General features: G+C 33.0%; 1 protein-coding gene across 2 annotated transcripts in view; it reads left to right on the top strand.

The window, feature by feature from the left end:
* Positions 1 to 122: 122 nt before the first annotated feature.
* Positions 123 to 23,022, top strand: part of LOC140047419 (G-protein-signaling modulator 2-like) — a 72,050-nt gene continuing 49,150 nt past the window's right edge. For both annotated transcript variants that reach the window (XM_072092441.1, XM_072092440.1), the window contains exons 1-6: positions 123 to 235; positions 14,020 to 14,259; positions 16,074 to 16,209; positions 18,749 to 18,891; positions 20,952 to 21,075; positions 22,165 to 22,280. In XM_072092441.1, coding sequence (XP_071948542.1) covers positions 14,027 to 14,259; positions 16,074 to 16,209; positions 18,749 to 18,891; positions 20,952 to 21,075; positions 22,165 to 22,280 — 752 coding nt within the window. In that variant the 5' untranslated portion in view covers positions 123 to 235; positions 14,020 to 14,026. The remainder of the gene's footprint in view (positions 236 to 14,019; positions 14,260 to 16,073; positions 16,210 to 18,748; positions 18,892 to 20,951; positions 21,076 to 22,164; positions 22,281 to 23,022) is intronic.

Here is a 23,022-nt window from a genome sequence, read left to right as displayed (position 1 = left end):
TAACACCACCACCAGCGCACACGTCGTTTGTTAAACGTTTTAGCGCATGCTCAACATAAATTAGCCAATCAGCAGCTATAGCGCGGGCAACCTTCAATTGACGAAAATTGGCAGGCTAGAGAGAGAGTGTTTAGGGTTTTTTGCTGCTGGAAGAGAGGATCTAAATTCTTAGAAAAAAACAAGACTTCACTTCACACAGCTTTAAATTTTGTATAATTGTTGCATCTGTATTTTAGTAAGTATAGGTGACCTGCTTTTTGTGTATGTCTGTAAATATATGATTGTTAAATAAAGGCTTAAAACATGGTAGGCCTAGGCTTAAGTTATAGAAAAAGGCTATGTTAGGCTTACCAACCTGACTGAACACTTCTGTTTTGGTGGAGTGTTCAGTTAAATAACAATGCATAGGCCTACCAACTGTCACATCCTATATTAGTGGCAATATGCTATTGCTTAGTTAGTAATAATGTAGTGTAATTACTATTTAATCAGTTACCATAATTGTATTGATATACAGTATAAATAGTTAAAATGTCAACAGGTTGTTTTTATTTTTTTAACGGGTGTATTAACTGAATGAATCCTTTATTATCGTATTGATTGTTTGGTTAAAAACGTGCATGCCATGTACAGTACTATTTAGGAAGATCCCATTTTAGCTGGTTGGAGCCAACAGTTGTGGTGGGTTCGATCAACAGGACACTGAGCTCGACTTGCCAAGATACTGTACATGTAGGAACTTTGATCTTATGTCTGGCTGCAACAAATACCAACAGTACTGTACTAACTATGTACATATTCTCCGCGGCGTGGTGTCTGTTAATCCAAAGATTTGAGGAAGCCAATTGGTCAATAAAAAATCAGTCAAAAAGTTAAGGGGCTGTGTGGAACTAATCGTGTCGCAGCCACAGATAAACCCTTTGATCTCCGCAGCTCAGCATCCTGTTGTTAGATTGTCTTATTTTGATTATTCTTTTTAGGCCTATGCCCGCCTAACCAATTTTTTTTTATTCTATCTTGTGATTTTGATGGTTGTTATGAGGACCAATCACAATCAGTGTGGTTGAAGGCCGTTCTGTATCTAAAACCAAGTCTTGTTTAATTTATGTTGTGAAATATAAAACCTGCAATACAAGTACTAATTCTGAACTGTTCATAGAATTTTGATAACTTTCCAATGATGTTTTATGGGCAGGCAAGGGGAATTTATTTGAGGGAAGCAATTATACACAAAGATAAGTTGGTGTAGCTGGTAGACATGAAATGTTTCATATAAAGACATTTGGAGGCTAGAAACAGATTGTACTGTACATGTGAGGTTCACATTCTCATAGCCATTGTGTCTAACAATAACATGACAACTCCTTTCTGTACCTTTAATTTTGTACATTATTTTAATAGTGTTTGATTTTGTCTTGTGTATTCAATCATCATATAGAGTAGTGTGAAATACTAAGAAGCTGGCTATAAGATTTGTACGATTTTGTTCAGGCATGACTTTCTACAGACATCTAAATCTTTATATCCAGTGCTTAGTAGTACGTTATTTTTAATAATACAATTGTCTATAGAAAAGGATAATTAATAGAGTATGACCCTAATATATGCACTTAAATGATATTATTTGCCTGGCCTGGCAAGATTTAATTATATAGATTGACAGACTTTGGCTTCATGCAGTAAAATAACAACTAGCTGATGTGCATTAACCACTGTGTTTTAAACTTTAATTAATTGAACCTTTTACTGTATATAGACATTTTAATTAAGTTAGATAAATGAGACTTCTCAAGCCTGCAACAAGATCACCAGTTTGACCAATTGAGCCAAGCCTGCAACAAGATCACCAGTTTGACCAATTGGGCCAAGCCTGCAACAAGATCACCAGTTTGACCAATTGAGCCAATTTTTGTTGCATGTTCTTTCTATGTCTTTTGTTTTTTCTAATGCTTTTTGTCTTTTCTCTATTTTGTTTATTTATTATCACATTTTGTTTCTGGGCAGCCTGTCTTTTGTTTTTTCTAATGCTTTTTGTCTTTTGTCTATTTTGTTTAGTTATTATCACATTTTGTTTCTGGGCAGCCTGTCTTTTGTTTTTTCTAATGCTTTTTGTCTTTTCTCTATTTTGTTTAGTCATCACATTTTGTTTCTATGCAGCCTGCCTGTCTTTTGTTTTTTTTTATTTCATTCATCCTTTTAAATTTGCTGTACATTGATTGATATTATTAAGAAAAGAGAAATAAATGTTAGTTTGATTTGATTTCAAGGAATATTTTAAGAATCAATGGATTTTTTAGAATTATAGTAATTGAGATAAAGTACTTAGTTAATGCAGCAAACCAATTAAATATACAGTGTTACTGTACAATATATGTGACTATTGTACACTATAGTGTGACATTGACAAAGGTTTTTAATCAGTTGGAAAATTCATTCTTTTAAATAACGTATGAATTATTATGACTGGGTGTGGTTATCTTTATTGGTATTAGTCAGCAACTACAATACTGTAATACAATTGGTATATTGAACTTTAATAATATGTAATACAGTGATTAATATATGAATGCATTTACAGTTTAGAGTATAGTATTTATTCCGAATAGTTACATAAAAAGGGATTTATGTATGTTGACTGCGAGTATTTTAGTAATTTAGTACATTTGGTAACAAAGCGTCCCTATAACCTTAGGTCCAACCGTGACGCAATGCAATGTCGTCATCACAAGTGAGTTTACCATTGACAGGTTACCGTTTGAATAATCTATCCTTTGTGATTGGTCAACTTGCATTCCACTTAAATACAGTAACCCTGTGTTGCGTCCTAAATTAGTAGGAAACAGGCGGCTTTAAATACTGTAGATGTTCCCTTAATAGAACATACATTTTCCCTGGTTAATTGTTTCAGAGTCCCCTTAAATTCAAGGCCAATTTACACAAGCGGTAACGGTAATAAAAATATAGAATCTATGTTATTCCTTTTGACCATTTACACACAATACAGAGCGGACAGGCAGTTTCCGCTCAGGGTAGATATATATTAAATTATACGTGAGACAGGCTACATGGTTTTCCTCTTACCGTTACCAATAACAATAAAAAAAAAGAGGGTTCTATTCTTCTGTATGCAAAGCAATCGGGAGTTGTGATACATCATGTATTCCATGCAAAGCATGTTAATTGGTACTGTAGATGTGCAGACATACAACAATTAAATGCTTGTTATTTTATAATCTGTACTGTAAGACAGTCAAATAGAGCCAGAGTCGATGCATACTAGACCTGCAAGCAAGTCCCAACTTCAAATCTTTCTATGTTTGTTTCAAGTAGATAATTCTCTCTAAATCACTACCCAATCCATTCAATTTGATACTAGTTACGTTAGGAGACCATGTATTCATTAAAGTTGCTTGCATTGCTTAAACTATTCGCGAAATATTTATTTGCATTGCTCATATCAATTTTGTCGTATTAAGTTTAGTGCAATTTAATTCAGTGCAAACTGCAGTGCGCACAGCTTTCACGCTCCAGTAATTGCACTGCAAACTTTGTACGCGAGCTGTAGTTGTTTACCGCTGGAAGATTTGGATGCTTCCATTATTGATAGGGTAGTCTCATTATATCGGTGTCACTGTCATGAAAACGGGATTAGTTTATTCAAACACAAGTTTAATAGTACAGTAAAGCAATGTTTTTAATGCATATACTGTACAAATGTTAATGTGATAACTGTTGTTTAGAACCATACACTGTAAGCACTACTAATACTAGTGTTGCGATTACAATCTGATAAAATGGAAGTTACCAGGCTTATGTGGTACACCTAATCATGAAGCAAAACCGTGCGGATCTGTCTCGCTAGTCAAATTTACATCGACACACAATTTTTTTGCATTAAAATGTCATGTTTTCTGTTTAATTTCATAAAACAACATTTTTTACTTTTTATTTTCCTCAATATTTGAACTTTAAAAATTCCGACGATAATACATATTTAAGTAATAATATGAAGCTTTCATTTTGTTACATATTTTACCGTTTGAACCAGGTAAATCCGACAGTTATTATATTAGTGGAGAAAATTAAAAAAACATGCTGAAAAATGATGATTTTTGCATAATTTGACTGAGTTTGTACAGCCCACATGTCGCTTATTTATGGAATAAAATTGATATGCAGATAGAAACTGCAAGGAGTTTAAGGGACGTTTGCCTCAAAACAGAACAGTCGAATATTAAGCATATTGCCATGCTAATGATGAATGGACAATGCATGTATGTAAGCATATTGCCATGCTAATGATGAATGGACAATGCATGTATGTAAGCATATTGCCATGCTAATGATGAATGGACAATGCATGTATGTAAGCATATTGCCATGCTAATGATGAATGGACAATGCATGTATGTAAGCATATTGCCATGCTAATGATGAATGGACAATGCATGTATGTAAGCATATTGCCATGCTAATGATGAATGGACAATGCATGTATGTAAGCATATTGCCATGCTAATGATGAATGGACAATGCATGTATGTACAGTACACAATAACAGATTTCTATTATCACTATTTAAAAAAAGAGAAGGGATTAACCTCCTAGTGGGCTAATCTGACCTATATGACCATTTGATCTACAGTCAATCCAAATTTCTTAGCTGAATATTAACTACAGTAGATGATCGTATGCATTTAAGAATTATTTATAAATCGATAATAATAAAGACAAATTCATTTTTATTCTCAATCCCATCACAGTGTACAGTAAACCTATTTTCATTATAACTATCACAGTATAACAATTTTACCATGCAATGAGTACAGCTATAAAGTTCACATTATGCTAGCTAGGTTTCAGAACAAAGAACTGAATTATATAAGGAAACAGAGTAATCAATATTCAACCTAAATGAATAACAATCAACCTATATTGTTAGATCAAATGAATAGCGTTTAACTGTACAGTACATAATTTCTTCATAATTCAATAGAGAGGTTTCGCAGTCTTACGAATACGATAACAAAAACGGATACATCACGCACACGTATTCGTTTTCGTAAGCCATTAAAAATCTGACATGGCAACAAAATATTTAGGACGCCGTCAAAAATATAACTGCGGTAAATTTGTGCCAAGCGCAGGTATGTGTTGCTCGGTGCTTTGCTGTCTAGGCCTAGCGTAACATTAAAGCGAGTTAGGACTTTAAAAACTGCTATTTATCAAAATTGACCTAGCATTTTAGTAAATTACTTTCAATAAATCTAAATCATTTCTGATTCAAATGCAAAATGTGCAAAATAGATCAAAAACTATACTTGTTTTGTAGTTACGAATATGACTGGTGATAATATTCGTCAACACGAATACGCTTTACGAATATGAAATAGGGATCAGCTCAAAAGTTTCACAAATGTGTGACGTTTTCGTTATCGTATTCGTACGGTTGCGAAACCTTCCTAATAACAAAATATGTGATGATACAGTAGTAGATGGAGAGCAACATTGCATGGCAATGCATTTGCACACTGTACATCATGTTTTGTTGTATTGTACAATTAAGATTATTTGAAATTTGTTGGTAATTACTGTACAGTTCTCTGGATTCTTGCCATAGTGGTCAGCCCATAGTGGTCAGCCCATAGTGGTCAGCCCATAGTGGTCAGCCCATAGTGGTCAGCCCATAGTGGTCAGCCCATAGTGGTCAGCCCATAGTGGTCAGCCCCGTTCATCACAGAATTTCAGACAACCACTTTCATGATGCTGACCACTTTCATGATGCTGACCACAACAAGTATATTTCTATTATAAAACATACAGTAGGCCTACAAATATATTTTTTAGTAAGGCACACAGTATAAAAGTTATTTTCTGTAAAATCTAAATAACACAAAATATATTAATGCTGGCAACTTTATTTGCTTATTTAAATTTAAGGCAGCTTTGAAAACTCATCTTTTGAATTCATACTTTTTTCTTTCTTTTTTCTGACATTTTATTGTTATACTGTAGTGTGAAGGTCATTGAGATTTGGATAATGCACTTTTATAATACTGTATTATAAAGCCTGAAATATTAGGAATTAAACGAAAAATTACATAACAACATTATCAAATGCATGCTGAAAGCGATTGCTATTATGAAGTTCATTAGAAAGATTACTTGCACACAGTAATAATATTATTTTTTTAAAAATCAAAATAACACACACATTATAAAAGGCATACTCAACTGTATTAAAATTAAAGTGATTAAATATTATAATTATTATTAATATTATTATATAATTATTAAATATTATTATATAATTATTAAGTTCATTAGAAAGATCACTATTGCATACAGTACAGCAATATTATTTAAAATAATTGATTTTATGCAATATAATTCATTCATCGATTTTAAGAAAATGTGGCTGAAAATTATATTCAATTTGCAAAATCAACCTTGGAAATTGTAGAATGTTTTGTCTGTATATTTAATATCAAGAAAAAGATTCTGCAGGCTTTTCTCGCAGACTTCCTTAATACCTTACTGTTTAAACATTAATTTCCAATATAATCCTTGGGTAGTTTAGAGTTTCTCTGCCTAGCAAAAATAATGTTATAATTTTTGTGTTAAAACATAATTTCATGTTTTAACTGTGCAAAGCAATTTGCTAGGATGAATTATAACTACCTTGTTAATAACAGTGCTAGTGCGTCATAAAATGCTCTTACGATTTTAATGCGTGCTTAATTGCAATGCAAGTCACTTCACCAACCTCTAATTTACTGACTTGTATTCAATTAGTCAAAATTGGTAATTAATTAGTTAGAATGAAGAAAGATGTTTGCTAATTAGATGTAAACTTGTTTGCTGATTAGATTTAAACACATTATTGTTTTGTTTTATTAAAGTTGTTTAGTTTATATATTATTTTAGTTTTTACAGAGTTTAGAATATTTATTTCATTTTTTTTGTATTGTTCATGGTTCAAATAATAACCCAAGTATTAAAATATCATAGGATGTCATTGTTATAAGATCTCATATGTTTGATGTCTATTTCCAAGGTGTCGCTGTACACATGTAAGAGAACTGGTCATTTCTTGGTGCTTTGAAGTATCCCATCAGGTTGATTTTAACTTTTTTTTTTTTTGTAAAGTTTAATTAAATTGTACTGCAGTTCAGGGAAAATGTTATGATGTCCATGGTGTTAAGCCCTGTCTACACTATCAAACTTTATGTGACAAAAAATGTGATGTGACCATATACATTGACATGATGATGTCATATCACTACTATATTTTGGCATATCAAGACACTACCATACTTGGGTACATAACACTTAGTTTGATAGTGTAGACAGACCTTTAGAAGTGTAGGTTTACAGAATCCACCTGCGGCAATAGGAAGCTTTTATTTGCAAAGACCATGGACGAATGTCCAACCTAGATCAGGTCAATTGAAGTTGTCACCTGAACCTACAGTAGAAATCATCAAACCTGTCTCAAGGTACTGTAAGCAGCAAGGAGACATATCCCAGTATTGCCACATGCACACAATACATTAATATGATGTAGTTTGGTTGTCAGTCATCACAAGTGACTTCCTAAAAGCACCTGTACAATAACCACCTCAAGGTGCTGTAAGCAGCAAGGAGACATATCCCAGTATTGCCACATGCACACAATACATTAATATGATGTAGTTTGGTTGTCAGTCATCACAAGTGACTTCCTAAAAGCACCTGTATAATAACCACCTCAAGGTGCTGTAAGCAGCAAAGAGACGTATCTCAGTATTGCCACATGCACACAATACATTAATATGATGTAGTTTGGTTGTCAGTCATCACAAGTGACTTCCTACAAGCACCTGTACAATAACCACCCAATAATCTACCATTGTTAGAGTTGGATGTGGATTACAATAGGTACAGTAGGTACAGTACTGTAGGGTGTTTAAAGCTTTAACAATGGAATTAGTTCCTAATAATAATATTAATGCATTTTAAATTGAGTTTTTCCAGATAGATTTGTATAGCTTCTACGTTTGTTGTTAATAATTGTATTATAATGATGATTGAATGCATTCAGATGTATTGAAATCTATACTCCATCCTAATTAAGTTATATTGGATACTTGATAATACATAATGTGACAGAACTAGATTGGTGAACATGGCTAAATTGAAAGTGACACCATACAGCAGACTTAAATCAGGATGGCAAAACTGATTGTCTAAGTCTGTATTACACATTGTAACTAAACACTTTAAGATTGGTTCCCACTAGGAAGTAACGCAAGGATGTACTGTACTGTATACGCAATGTAAGTATTTTGACCAATCACAAGTGACAGATTATTCAAACCCGCACTTCTGATTGGTCGATCAATTTACTTGCGTAGTGAAAACCACAGTCTCCTACTGTACAGTACAAACCAGGGTTCTTGTTTTGCGATCCAAACTTCTATTGAAAGTTAGGCATTAATGTGTACCTACTGAGTGTATCCTTTCCATTATTGTGAAAAAAAAATATACTACTAGTGATCATGATGTATAGTAATCTAAAATCTTACGGTATACTGATACGACACAGAAAATGATGTCATTGTGTGCTTTACATAAAGGTGGAAGCCCGGGCTGTGCTAAATGTTTGTGCTTGATATTGATCAGCGCAAATTTTACCCTCCAAAAAAAGTATAAATCCAATTTTCGGTGACCTAGAGTCTCTTAAAAAATATGTTGCGCTACAGTACAGTACAGTATCTCTGCCCCAACCATGGTGAGGTGTTACTGTAGACTTTTTATATTTGGTTCCTTGCGTTGGTCACTGGTACAGCCTGGGTGGCTGGGCCGCTGCGTTGGTCACTGGTACAGCCTGGGTGGCTAGGCCGCTGCGTTGGTCACTGGTACAGCCTGGGTGGCTGGCCGCTGCGTTGGTCACTGGTACAGCCTGGGTGGCTAGTCCGCTGCATTGGTCACTGGTACAGCCTGGGTGGCTGGGCCGCTGCTTGGTCCCGGGAACTGTATCTTAGGCCACAAAATAAAAAAAATTGCGGAATGCTTTTTTACACAATTGAAAAGCAAATGCGATAATTGTTATTTTATGCCTTTTAACCAAAATGGAAAAAAAGTTAGTGTTAAAAAGTTACCCTAAAATAAAGTAAACAAAATATGCTCATTTTTTGCCCTTACCAATTACATACTGTATTGACATCAATATTCTTTTTCCAATGCAAAGTCCAATTCCTCTATTTTTTTTACTGTGGATGTTGTAACTATGATATTATCATAGATTAAAATTCCATAATGATTTTTTTAGCTAGTCTCAATGAGAAAAAGCTTTTAAACAAGTCATTGAAATGTGGTGTTAATGCGTGCAGCTGGCTAAATATTATGTCGGCATTTGTTTCATCCACTGCAGTGTGTAGAAATTTATAGATTTTATAATGTTCAAAGAAGAGTTCTGCACCCAATTTTTATTGCCGTATTGCTGATGGCCAGTATATACTTTTCCTGTCTGTAGTCTCAAGATGCTTGAATGTACTGTATATTAGCTAGACATAGTGATCTTGCGACGTATCCTATTGTTAGCTTGTTTCAGTCCATTGAAGTGTCTTCTGATCCAGTCTATTCCTTGCTAAACTCCCTGATGTTATCTCACCACCTCTGATCCAGTCTATTCCTTGCTAAACTCCCTGATGTTATCTCACCACCTCTGATCCAGTCTATTCCTTGCTAAACTCCCTGATGTTATCTCACCACCTCTGATCCAGTCTATTCCTTGCTAAACTCCCTGATGTTATCTCACCACCTCTGATCCAGTCTATTCCTTGCTAAACTCCCTGATGTTATCTCACCACCTCTGATCCAGTCTATTCCTTGCTAAACTCCCTGATGTTATCTCACCACCTCTGATCCAGTCTATTCCTTGCTAAACTCCCTGATGTTATCTCACCACCTCTGATCCAGTCTATTCCTTGCTAAACTCCCTGATGTTATCTCACCACCTCTGATCCAGTCTATTCCTTGCTAAACTCCCTGATGTTATCTCACCACCTCTCGTCTACGTAGTCCACCTGCACAAGTCCACTTTTTCTTTTTTATTTCTTTGATGTTGTTCTTTTCTGTAGGTCAAGGTTGGTTACATAGTACTTTTTCCATGTCTGTAGTTATCCTTATCATTGCTCTTTTCATAACTTTTGCAATAAGTCGTGGCCTAGCCGAATTTAATTTCGAAAATTGCAATGCAAAAGATAGGAAATTAGTTTCAACACTTCATTCTAAAATCTCCCCCACCCACCTCCTCTCTCTACTTGAAAATCCTTGATACTGTTTTTTTTAAATTTTCTTAAATATAAATTGTGAATTATAAAACTTAATTTAAATTTTTAATTACTACTTTTTGTTATTTTTCTGTAATTTTTAATAGATGAATAGATTTTTAATATGAAAAGCTTTACTGATACTTGTCAAACATTCTGTTTGTATAATCTAATGATATTTCGTTGTTATCTAATAAATCATTTGTCATCTTCATCGTCTTTTTGTTATGGGACAGAACATTTTAAAGTGTCTTGTAAATTATACTTATACTGCTGCAACAGTGAATGGAAGAGCTTTGACAACATGACACAGATGACATGTGGATAAAGTTGAATTGATGAAAATCATACAGCATGTTTCAATATTTCAAGCAGTCAATTTACATAAAAAACCTAACTGTAAGAATCTATACAAACATAATAGTCCATGAGCGACAGTTTATTAATTTTTATACTAACAACATGACTTTAAAGAATGAACATGTACAGTATCTGTTACCTGTGATGTATATTTTAATACTGATGTTCACATTTATCCTTTTAATTATGGGCTTACAGTTATGATATGGCCTGTCCAGACTAATTTTCATTTAATATTTGACCAATTTTCATTATATACTGAAGTACCTACTGTACATAGTGTATAGTACAGCATAGTGGATCAATAAAATAAAGTATAAATTTGTTTGGAAATTACAGCTTAAAGTAGTGTCTGTCTGGAATTATAATTTTTTTATTCAATGTGAGGAAATCCATTTTATGAGCATCAAATTTGATTGGAGGATGTATTATGTTATGGTATACCATAAAATATAGGGGATAAAAAACAAATTATTGTTGAGCTAAAAACATTTGAACTGATAAGTGTATTTATTACACTGTTGCTCAGGTGTGAATGATGAAGTTTTATCTTAACATACTTAAATAAAGCAAACAAACCGATGTATTTCACGACTTTTGTCAAATAAGTTTTATCAAATAAATTTACTTGTGACTTGGTCTGTGTAGTACATTATAATACAGAAACAAGAACAATTTACTTGTTACTTTGTCTGTGTAGTACATTATAATATACAGAAACAAGAACAATTTACTTGTGACTTGGTCTGTGTAGTACATTATAATATACAGAAACAAGAACAATTTTTTGATGATTGGTTGTTTAAAAATAATTAAAAATGAATGAACAAAGAGACACATTTCACAACTTTCTTTGCTCAAAATAGTCTAGACATGACATTAATACTATTGTTGCTTAATTTTTATTATTTATACAGTAGAACACCACTTTTGGGTCCCTAAGGTGTCCCCTTTTGGGTCCCTAAGGTGTCCCCTTAAAGATATATAGTCTTCCTGACAAAATATTTCTTTTACAATTTTTGTTGTTGAATTTGCCATTTTATTTGTATTGTATACAGTAGTTGACCCAAAAATTGGATTATTTACCTAAAAAACTAATTTAAAGCAAAAAAAAGGGCAAATTGACTGGAAGTTAATGGGTTTTTGATTGAATTTAACTGTTAATTTTGTCTTAACATTATTTTAAAGTTTTTTCCTATGGAGGTGATTAACTGGAAATGGTCTATTCATTCAAAGTCTTATTTTTAATGTTTTTGGGAGAACAATACATTAATGTTTGGATGTACTGTGTAACTTGCAAACAGTATGAGCATTTTAAAATGTATGTTAAGTTTAAGAACCAAATATTAAATGGTTGTCTAAAGATGCTCAAAGTCTATACAAGATCAGAAATGACCCCTAGTGGTTTGTGTTAATTATACGAGAGAATAAAGGTCTAAGGATACTGAATTAAAGTTTCCCAGAGGGAAAAGTCTGATTAGCAGTTTTCAAGCGACGAAAATTAGTTGATATTCTTCATCACACTACTGTACAGTATAACCGATTCACCCTTAAGACAAACTTCATTTTTGTCATGTAATATTTGTATTGAAATATTATATTTTAAGGACAATCAGAGATTACATACCTTCGCCAAGGGCTGACCACCAAGATTAGAAATAATTACAGTAATGCCTGTTTCAAATTTCTATGTTGAACCAAATTGTAGGCCAAACAGGAGTTGTATGTTGTATAATATATTATGTATACAAATTATGTACAGTAGTTTTCAGTTGGGTGACTGCACACAGAAGTTTAGTTTTGATGGAAAACTGAATGAAATTAAACATTTCTAACCTGGATTATGTTTAAAAAAATATGATTATGATTTGGGTAGAATCTTTTGTGCCATTTATTTTTTTGCTTTTCACAGCCTCAGAATTCTTACCATGAGCTTAGTAAAACTCACCAAGCCAAGAAAGTCCAAATGCGACAGGTTTCTCTTGCTGAGGCCAAGTCCAGTGCAATTGTGGTTTTAATTATTAAATGCACTGTATCCACCCAACATCACCCCAATGCTTGGGTTTTTATGAGTCACATCAGTGCTTGTGCCCTAATATGTACTGAAAATAATATTACTAAATTAGCACCCTTGTTCTTACTTCTTGTCATGATAATAATATTACTGTAACTTGATACACAAGAATGAGATAATGGCATGAATAGATTTTATAGTACAGTACTGCTATCACTGCTTCTAAATCTGTAATAAGTCTTTTTCATTAATATTATCTAATCATAATCTTGTTTACTTTAGCAGTCCCTGACCAATTCATCTCTGTATATTTTACATTATATTTTGATACTGATACTACTGTAAAATACATTGTTGCTCATATGAATTGAAGAGTCTAGTTGATAATGTTTGTTATTCAAGATCGTTTAAATAGCCACCCACTGAATATATTAGTTATTGTGTTAAACTAGGTATGTTAATTTAAACTTGGGTTACTTATTAATCGTAAATTGTAACAATTCTTCATTAATATGTTTGTATAATATCCTGTTTCTTGTATGGCGACTCAGTAATTAAGATAAATCGCCCTTTTAAATTTATGTGATTTTCATTAATTAAGATGGATCCTGCTTTTAATTGTGCATTATTTGCAAACTTGAATTTTCACATCAATTGTGTGCTTAGCTAACCAACATTGGCCAATTTCCCGTAATTCTTTAATGTTTTAACTTTTCATCACTTCTTAAAAAATATTTTTTTTTTCATACAGTGGCTTTAATTGCCTTTATCATGTATTGATTTTTTTGTGTGCTTTTGTGTATGTACATTTTTAGCCGGTTTTCCAGTCAACGTTGAGTTGCAACAATTTACTGTATGCAAGATGTTACTGGAAAAGTGGGGTGAAAATCAACAATGTTAAAATTTGTTGAAATCTGCAATCGTTGAAATTGAACCAAGCCCTTACTTTTAAAAGTGTATGAAAGTCACTATTCAAAACAACTGTCAATGTGTTGTGTTTTGTAAAAAAAATCTTTTCAAATTTCATTATTCACATACAGTATATTTAATCCTTACAATGTGTTGTTAAACATTGTCTCTGGATTATTAATTGTTAATCCTAAATTTAATTAACATGATCGCGTAAAAGACGTAAACAGCAGTTATAAATTAATCTAAAGTTAGCAGGCACGTACAGCACCATATTGTATTTCAGCTTAAAGTCAACTACGTTCAGTTTAAGCATTGATTGGACATTATTAAATGCATGGAGCATTCCTTGCACAGTTATCACACTGTACTGTTTACCACCAAAGAAAACTAATTGTTGGCACTAATTTCCTTTAACAGATCAATAATGAAAGCCAATATGGATATGCCTTGTATGGAACTAGCCCTGGAGGGAGAAAGGCTTTGCAAGGTTGGAAGGTGTCAAGAGGGTGTTGAATACTTCGAGGCAGCCGTCAGAGTTGGTACAGATGATATGAAGACGCTGAGCGCGATATACAGCCAACTAGGGAATGCATACTTTTATCTACAACAATACGGGAAAGCGCTAGATTACCACCGTCACGATCTCACATTAACAAGGTACAGTAAAGTAGTAATCTGTTTTAAATCTTATTGTTTGTGCATTTACTACGGTAATTTATATTCTTTAATAATAAGCAATCAAACACATAATCTTTCTGTTCAGTTAGAGGTGTTCAGTTAGAGATGTTTACTTAGAGATGTAGGGTTGTTTTTAAATAGTTGATTAAAAAAATTATTAAAACAGGTACCCAAATGTTTCTTGTGGTGTGTGTTGTGTTGGAATTCGTTTTAAAATAAACTTTAGGCTGGGTGAAAGACTTGAAAGGTGGGTGTCTTTGGTCAAATGGTACAGGTAGCTTGGTGGTTAACAAGCTTGTCTTCCAATCACAAGGTCCAGGGTTCATTCTTGATCTTGTGTCAGTGGTGCAACTTGTGACAGCAGCCTTTGAAAGTACATTTGGAGTACATTATATTATATGTGATTGGGATTTCCATCATGCAGATCAATTTGACTCTTTACCATGGATATTAATTTAACCTTTCAGTATGCCTGCTTACCATACAAATCCAGCTGACTGTACATTCTCTTTAAATAGCTTATTGGTAGTTACCTCATGAGTGAATCGACTACTGTAAAATCATTAAACACCGTGATTTAATTCTATGTTCGTGTATTCTCTATGGTAATAATCGGTGCTCTCATCATATTTTTTTACATACTGCATGACCGGAAGGAAAGATCAGTCTTGGCTAGGAATGTAAACTTATTAATTAGAGTTTCTGAAATTCAATTGTATCTCTAATTAGATTGTGTTCATTATCGTAGTACAATTATTAAAGAAGTCTGATTATAAATCAAGAACAATACCAACAATCCAGTAGAGGTTTATGAGATCAGATGAAAAACAGAGAACAACTGAGACATTATTATCACTACAGCTACTGTAGCCAATTTAAAATTGTGTTTATTAATTAAATGCTTTAGAAAAAAACTGTATGACTTAGCCTAATCACAAAGCTTATTTCCGGCCATCGAGATTAATATTCTTCCATGGCTCCAAAAAATGTATCCGTAATGTTTTGTCTTTGTCTGTATTTCTTATCTGTCTAAAACATGAATTGTAAATGGATGGGAGACTATCTGGGAATAGCGGGTGCTGTATACGGCTGGGGTCCCGTTAGGCATTTGAAATCAGCACTGCTGACTCTTATGGCTGCCCCTGCATCTAGTATCTGCCTCAGACCTCTGGTCAAGGTGGGCACTGGACGAGAGAAGCCCTTGATCAATGTCAGGACCAAGGTGCTTTAGACAGTCCTGGCTTTGTTTTTATCAAACCTGTTAGTGGCGGTAATTATCGCTGTTGGTTTCTATTGAATAAAATAAAAAATTTAAAAATGAACATTTTAAATTTATGATTGAACTTGAACTATATATTATACAGTACTATACTTATTATACAGTATTATTGTTAATAATCATTTATAAATACTGTACTCATTTAATACTACTTTTTTTGGCCTATTTGTAATTTTTTTAAATATGAAGCTTTCCATTAAAACCCTTGTTGCTTCTACATGATAATAGACCAAGTAAATGACTTTGAAAAGTACAGCAGAAAATAAAATATTTCAGGACCAGTAGGAAAGAAAATATATGTCACTGCTACACTATTACGTTGCTACATCATTCCGCTGCTATATCATTCCGTTGCTATATCATTACGTTGCTACATCATTCCGCTGCTTCAGTACCCTATTCTACTGTTGTGGCTTTTAGCTAAACTATAGATTCTTCACACAGTGGTGAACTATGAATATAGGGCCACTCGCTTGGACAACATTTCTAACTTCTTCATTTTCTGTCTTCATAGTACAATTTCAGATCGACTTGGAGAGGCCAAAGCTAGCGGTAACCTTGGCAACACATTAAAGGTTCTTGGCAAGTTTGACGAAGCAGTCATTTGTTGTCAGAGACACATGGACATATCGAGAGAATTAAATGATAAGGTAACAAATAAAGTGTCGCAGTATTTTTAAATTATTTTATCATTTGTATTTCACCAACAAAACTTGGACTACATCACAATTTCAAAGCCGTTAGTATCGTACATATTTTTGAGAATTGTGCTTAATGATTTAGTAGAATGAGAATATTTTAATTAATCAAATATTTATTATTTCAACTATACTATAAACGCTAGTTAATTGCGTGTTCACTACATGCCCACGTTGAACACCCACATACTTTAATTTTAACTTTATCTGAATCGATAAAGGGTTTAATTATTACTATGATGATTTGTACATCTATAGTGCAGTTTGTTGAGAATCAAAATACTCCAAATAAACTCATCAAAGTGCATTACTATAGTATGAACTGAATAAGCACTAGTAAAGTCAGGTTTGCAATGCATACTTTCTTTGAGCATTAATAGGTACAGTACTTTGATTTTCAGGAAATTTAATATTGCTGACTTCTCAAAAGCTATCCTCTGTAGCTCTGAATCTTCCGTTCAGTTTTATATTTTAAATTTTAGCTTATGCTATTTCTGCTTACAAAAACAATATTTTTGAAGCAGGATCGATCTATTTCTATTATGAGCCATGGTGTGTACAGTGTATAGCATTAGGTGTATGTGGTTCAGTATGACCTTCATTGAATGCACTCTGTTGTTACTTCAAGTGCAGCGACAATCCCAAGGGCTTTGCTTATTATCTTTGGTGTCCCCTATATATCCATAGTTCATTGGTTCAACCACTGCAAAAACAGCTTTCTGGAACCTACAGTATGAAAGCAATCAACTTAATATTGAAGGTACTGCAGACTTAGTACTCTATGTATACTGACTTTTAATCTGTATTAATTCATGTGTATTATATTATAAATAAAATTATTCATTTATCAAATACGTACTGTACCATGACTCTTCATGTGTTTATTGTAGGTACTATATTACCATGTTTTCATTTAAATAATGTACACACCTACAGTATATCTGTTAAACAAATAAATGTTTTTTGAACTTGAACTTGAATTATATTATAAATACAAATATTCATTTATCAAAAACTACTATCCATATTAAAATACATCAGTATAATTTTATAGTAATACTAATTGTATAACTATTCAAACAACAAGTTAATACCTTGAGGCCATTCTGTAGTTACCATTAGTAGTATTAGTACTTCTATGAATTCATCACTAATTGAGAGTAGAACTAAGTACTGTTAGTAGAACTAAGTACTGTTTTATTTATTTTTGTTTTTTTTGGCAAGTATTACAGTACTTCTACTTGTCTACAATTCGCATCATTATGATTACTAGTATATTCTCATTGTGCTATTTAGCCATGTTGAAATAATTTTCCAGTTGAGCGATTATCATTTACCATCTTGATTGTCATGTTGATATTAATACGAAAGGTGATATATCGCATGGAGTACTTGAACAGTGTGTAGTATGTCCACGAAAAGCAATTTCGTCTCGGTTGAGTAACATACTGTCTTGTGTTACGTTGTAAGAGTTCAGTAAGGAATTAACAAAAAGTACCGTTTGATTGAATGTGTTGCATCTGTCTGAGGGCGCTCTGCAAGTGAATTTGGACTTTTGATGGTGGTAGGAATATCTATGTACATTATGCAATTAATAATATTCAATTCAAAGGTCCCTTGTCACAATTAAATCATCAAAATTAAAAATGTTAGGAAAATAACCCTGCCAGGCTGAATTGCACTACACATGTGGATGACACAGTCATACAATACAATGGAATTCATCTCCTCTAAATGTTAAATGTTAAATGTATTATTTCTGGTCCTCAAGTTTAGCTGAAAATTGATGAAATTCGGATTAGGCCCTCCACGGACCCACAGCAGCCAGCAGTGCAGCACCTACCAGATCAGCACACCAGGAGACGATCCACTACTCTTTTCGAATAGTGTACCAAGTTCTTTAATGTGCGCTGTTAAGTACATGGGACCAACGTCTTTACATCCCATCCAAAAGACGAGGCAATGAGAGTAAAGCATCTTGCCTAAGGATGCAATTAGTATGGTACAGATAACCTCGAACCCTAAACTATATTTATAAAGGATGAGTAAATCAATGTGAATTTGATGAGATAATTGGTAAAGATAAATCAAAAATGGAGAGAAAAGAGCAAAGCTAGTTTTTATGGCTACCCTTAATATACATATAAAACATGACAATGACAATATAAAACATAACAAAGACAGGACAGATGTACATAAGATTATTATTTTTACTATTAATTTTAAAGATACTGTATAGGTTGCCTCTTTCATGTCTAGCTTACCTGGATAAACTGACAATGGCCCTTCTCTTCCAAAAAAAATGGAATGTGGAAGAAACTATCCAATTATGGTACAGACCACTTTGACCCTGCACTTTCAATGGGAGCATGTTCCACCATCATAATTTCAGCGTTAGGAAAATAAGTAGATCTACACATGTATTTTTCAATGTATGTTTTCTATTTCTAACTACTATTCTAATTTTATTTAATGATTTGTTTCTTTACAGATGGGTGAGGCTCGAGCTTTATATAATCTAGGGAATGTGTTTCATGCCAAAGGGAAGCATGCAAATGGAAGTGGACACCAAGATCCTGGTGACTTTCCGCGGGACGTTAAACAGAGCCTTCTTACCGCCATTGACTACTATGAGTATGGATTAGTTTTTCTCTTACTTTTACTACTTTTCTTTTATTGGTTAAGGTTAAGTTTGCGGTACACCTGGTACTGGTTTAAGTAACCATCTACATAGAGAAGAAATCTGGTAGCCATTAATATAAAGTTTGTATTTGGCTTAATGCTACTTTTAAGTGTACACTATTTTTTTTTTTTTAAGAGTGACATACCACAGACATTGCTATAATTTACCATATTAAAAGAAATTTAGATTATGCAAATGCTGAAATAAAAAAAAAATTTTCTTATTGGAATAAACTTGGATGAATCCACATGTCTGCTAATCGGAATGTGTGTATAGTTAGAAACTGCCTGGATACATTTGAAAACTATGAAGGATAGTTGCCACTTTTCCGATCTGGATTCAGGAAAGTTTACTCGCTGCAATTTGATAAATCCAATTGTAAATAAATGTCATTTGAAATATATGACATTAGCTTCTATGGAACAATACACCCAGACTGTAAAGAGTTATAATTCACCTGCACGTCGTAAACATGGCTTACGTCAACTGATAATGCTTTTTCAAATCTAGCTATTATTAGAACAACATGGATTAAAGTTGTCATCATTTTATAGAATTGATTATGTTTCTGTTAATTGAAGAAAAACAATAGAACAAACTAGAAGATAGAAGTTAAAAACCACATTAGTTAGTAAAATAAAAATTAAGTGAGTGGACATCAAAAGAAGAATTTTTTAAACATAATAATTAAAATAGTATAAATTATTATCAAAATTATATGTTTTGTTTAATATTGAAGTGTAAAGTTAATCAACAAATGTAAACGCTACATGGTTTCTTGTACAGTAGGACACCCTTATCATGATGACACCTTTATCATGATGACACCCTTATCATGATGAAACCCTTATCATGATGACACTTTCATCATGATGACACTTTTGTGTAAAAAGAACACTTGAGGCAATATCTCTTTTAACACTATTCGTTAGGTGACACCCCAAATTGATACTTTGTTGGGTCCCAGAGGTGTCCCTTATTAGGAGTTCTAAGTCATATAATTTCTATAGATAAATAAAAGTATGCTGATTACTAGCTGCATTATGGGAGTAAGTTTCCGTACGTGTTTGATAAAAAAAAAATGACTCGGGTAATAATGTTCAGCGCTTTGTTTCACAATATTAGGTGCTATATAAATCCAGGATATTATTATTATTATGCATAAAATGACAAGGTTTGAACTCAGGTTTTAATATTGTTTTTGCTTCAATCTATATAAATAATACTACATCTTAAACAAATAGCAAATAAGAAAACACAACTCATCAACACACAATTGCTTATAGGTTAGTAGCATTATATTCGTGCCTACTAGGATCATCAGTAGCACAAATTGTCTACGTCTAACAGCGTCATTAACAGACAGATTTAGTGTGGATCAGCAAAGGATTTATAACCTTTTATAATATTATAATGTACAATCAATGTCTTGATGCACATAGCAGTATCTTATTCCATTCAATATATTCAACATATGCGCATATTCATAGAAAAATCTCCCTTTAATATGGGTGTCCCCTAAATAGAGATGACCCCTAAAATAGGTGCGTCTCAAAAGATGTGTTCTGCTGTAGTATAATTCAGTTTCACAGAGCTCTATAATTTGTTTCTGATACATATCCGTCAATATTATTTGTTTCTTTCTTCACAATTGTAAATCAATTAAATTGTGTTTTCTCATTGTCACTATAGCAAGCATGATAATGTTGTGTGTATATAGGGATCCCTGTGGACACAAGCTCTACAGCTTATAGGGTTATCCTCATGCTCTCATCCTGTCATTTGCATATATGTATTTGTATTATTGTATTTGATGAATGAGCAACAAATAAAAAACAAATAAATTATTTGTCTGGCAGAAATGAACAGATACACAGTAGTAATTTAACTTAAAATGTACACACTCTGAAAAATTGGCATTAGTTCCTAATTATTTTTGAGAAAGAAATATCTGTTTTTTTGGAAAAGTGTTATTTTATGACGTTTGTGTGTATTTTATTTTTATCATCAGGGCTAACCTTAAACTTGTCCGCGAGCTTGGAGACCGTGCAGCACAGGGAAGAGCTTGTGGTAACCTTGGCAACACCTACTACCTACTGGGAAAGTTTGATGTGGCTATCAAGTATCATGAAGAGGTACTGTATGTGGAGCCTTGTCTACATTATCAAACTTTATGTGACAACAAAATGTGATGTGCCCATATATGGACATGATGATTTCATATTTGGGCATATCACTACCATATTTGGGCATATCACTACCATATTTTGTCAAACTAGTTTGATAGTGTAGACCGAGCTTAACACAGGATGTTCAATTCCAGGTTACAGTACTGTAGACAGTAGAAGGTTAAGGGAGCACATTCAAATCATGTGAATAGGGGTAGACATTTCCCCTTGTTCTTTCCATGTGGAAGTGTCCCCTTAATAGAGATGCCCCAAAGGAAGGTTAATGTATTATGATATACATTAACATGGTATCCTAGCCTGCCATGTCTATGTATAATATCTAGCATGGTGGTTAAAGTGTTTGGCATGTAGAGCAATATTGTCTGTTATTATAAAAATGAATGGACAATGTGGAGAAGGAGCTGATATAGATAATCCTATATCTAAGTAAATGTATATTAGTCTAGAGGCTATGCTTCAGTTTAGTATTGTTTGTCTATTGCAATTTGATAGAGGATTATAATTTTTAAAAAGATATTTTTAAATCCAAATTCATTTTTGTATGAAAGCAAAAATAGAGGGGGCTATTAATTTTTCTTTTAATTACAACGTTGAAGAATCCTGTACTGTGTCTAGTAAATTGGTGAAAAGGGCACGTTGTGTAATTGTAAAATAAATTATAAATCCAAAAGCAAATTACTGACAAAATTAAGATGTTGTGGGTATCAGTGGCTGGATCTAAATAAAATAAATCTATTTTTTATAGCTCTATGGAAAACCAAAGGACACTAATCCATAATTAACAAAGCAGTATGCAGGCAGAATGTATTGGCTTGTTTAATGTATTAAATTAATATTGCACTGTGGTTGTCAATGGCAATGAATATATGACACTCTATTAGATTACTGAATGATACATGCAGTACATGGAATTGGTTAAAAAACCTGGCATTATTGATTTTTGTAGATTTAATATTAAATCATAAAAATTAATTGGTAGTTTGCATTTAAGCAAACATTTTTGTAGTATAAATATATTTGATTCCTTTGTTACAGCGATTGTCTATTGCAAAAGAATTTGGAGACAAGGCAGCAGAAAGAAGAGCATACAGTAACCTAGGAAACGCCCATGTATTCAAAGGGCAATTTGATTCAGCTGCCGATTATTACAAGTAAGTAACCTATGACCTCTAACCTTTTAAATGCTCATGTTTTCAAAAGGTCAATTTGAATCACTTCAGATTATTTCCTATGACCCGTAAACTTTTAAATGTTCTGCTGATTATTACAAGTAAGTAACCTATAACCTGTAACCTTTAAAATGCCCATGTATTCAAAGGACAATTTGATACAGCTGCAGATTATTAGTACTAAAGTAACCTATGACCTCTAACCTTTGACATGCTTATGGTTTGAAAGACACATTGAATAATTTAATTTCAAAGGATTTTTGGCATTTGTTCTTGTATTTGTGTCCGTTTTGTTTTTTCCTCTTTTTTTATTGGCGAATTTCTTTTGCTGTTGGTTGGGTTTGGAAAAAAAAAAAAAAAGGCATCAAAAATATACTCTGATTAGATTCAAAGTAACAACCTGTACGACCTTTCAAGTTGTGACCTTGATTTTCATTCCTTTTTGCTTGTATACTAGTAACTGCTACTATATACTATAATATCGGAAGTCATCTCTTAAACATTGAATACATTTAACACCTGTTGGCAATGCTTCATGTCATAATGTTGTAAATGTATGCTGAAATCAGCTATGTAGTGTTGTTTATGAGAGCAGATTGTCATCCAGTATATTCTTTGCGATTTCAATACATCTTTACTTTGAGCTGTAGACTGATTAAAGCTGGACTTACTTGGAAAGTAATCGTTCATTCAGATGATAAATAACTGCAAAGCAAATCTTTTG

This window comes from Antedon mediterranea, chromosome 4, assembly GCF_964355755.1.
Source record: "Antedon mediterranea chromosome 4, ecAntMedi1.1, whole genome shotgun sequence".
NCBI lineage: Eukaryota > Metazoa > Echinodermata > Crinoidea > Comatulida > Antedonidae > Antedon > Antedon mediterranea.
Note: the sequence above shows the minus strand (reverse complement) of the source record. Positions and strands in the feature narration are given on the sequence as shown.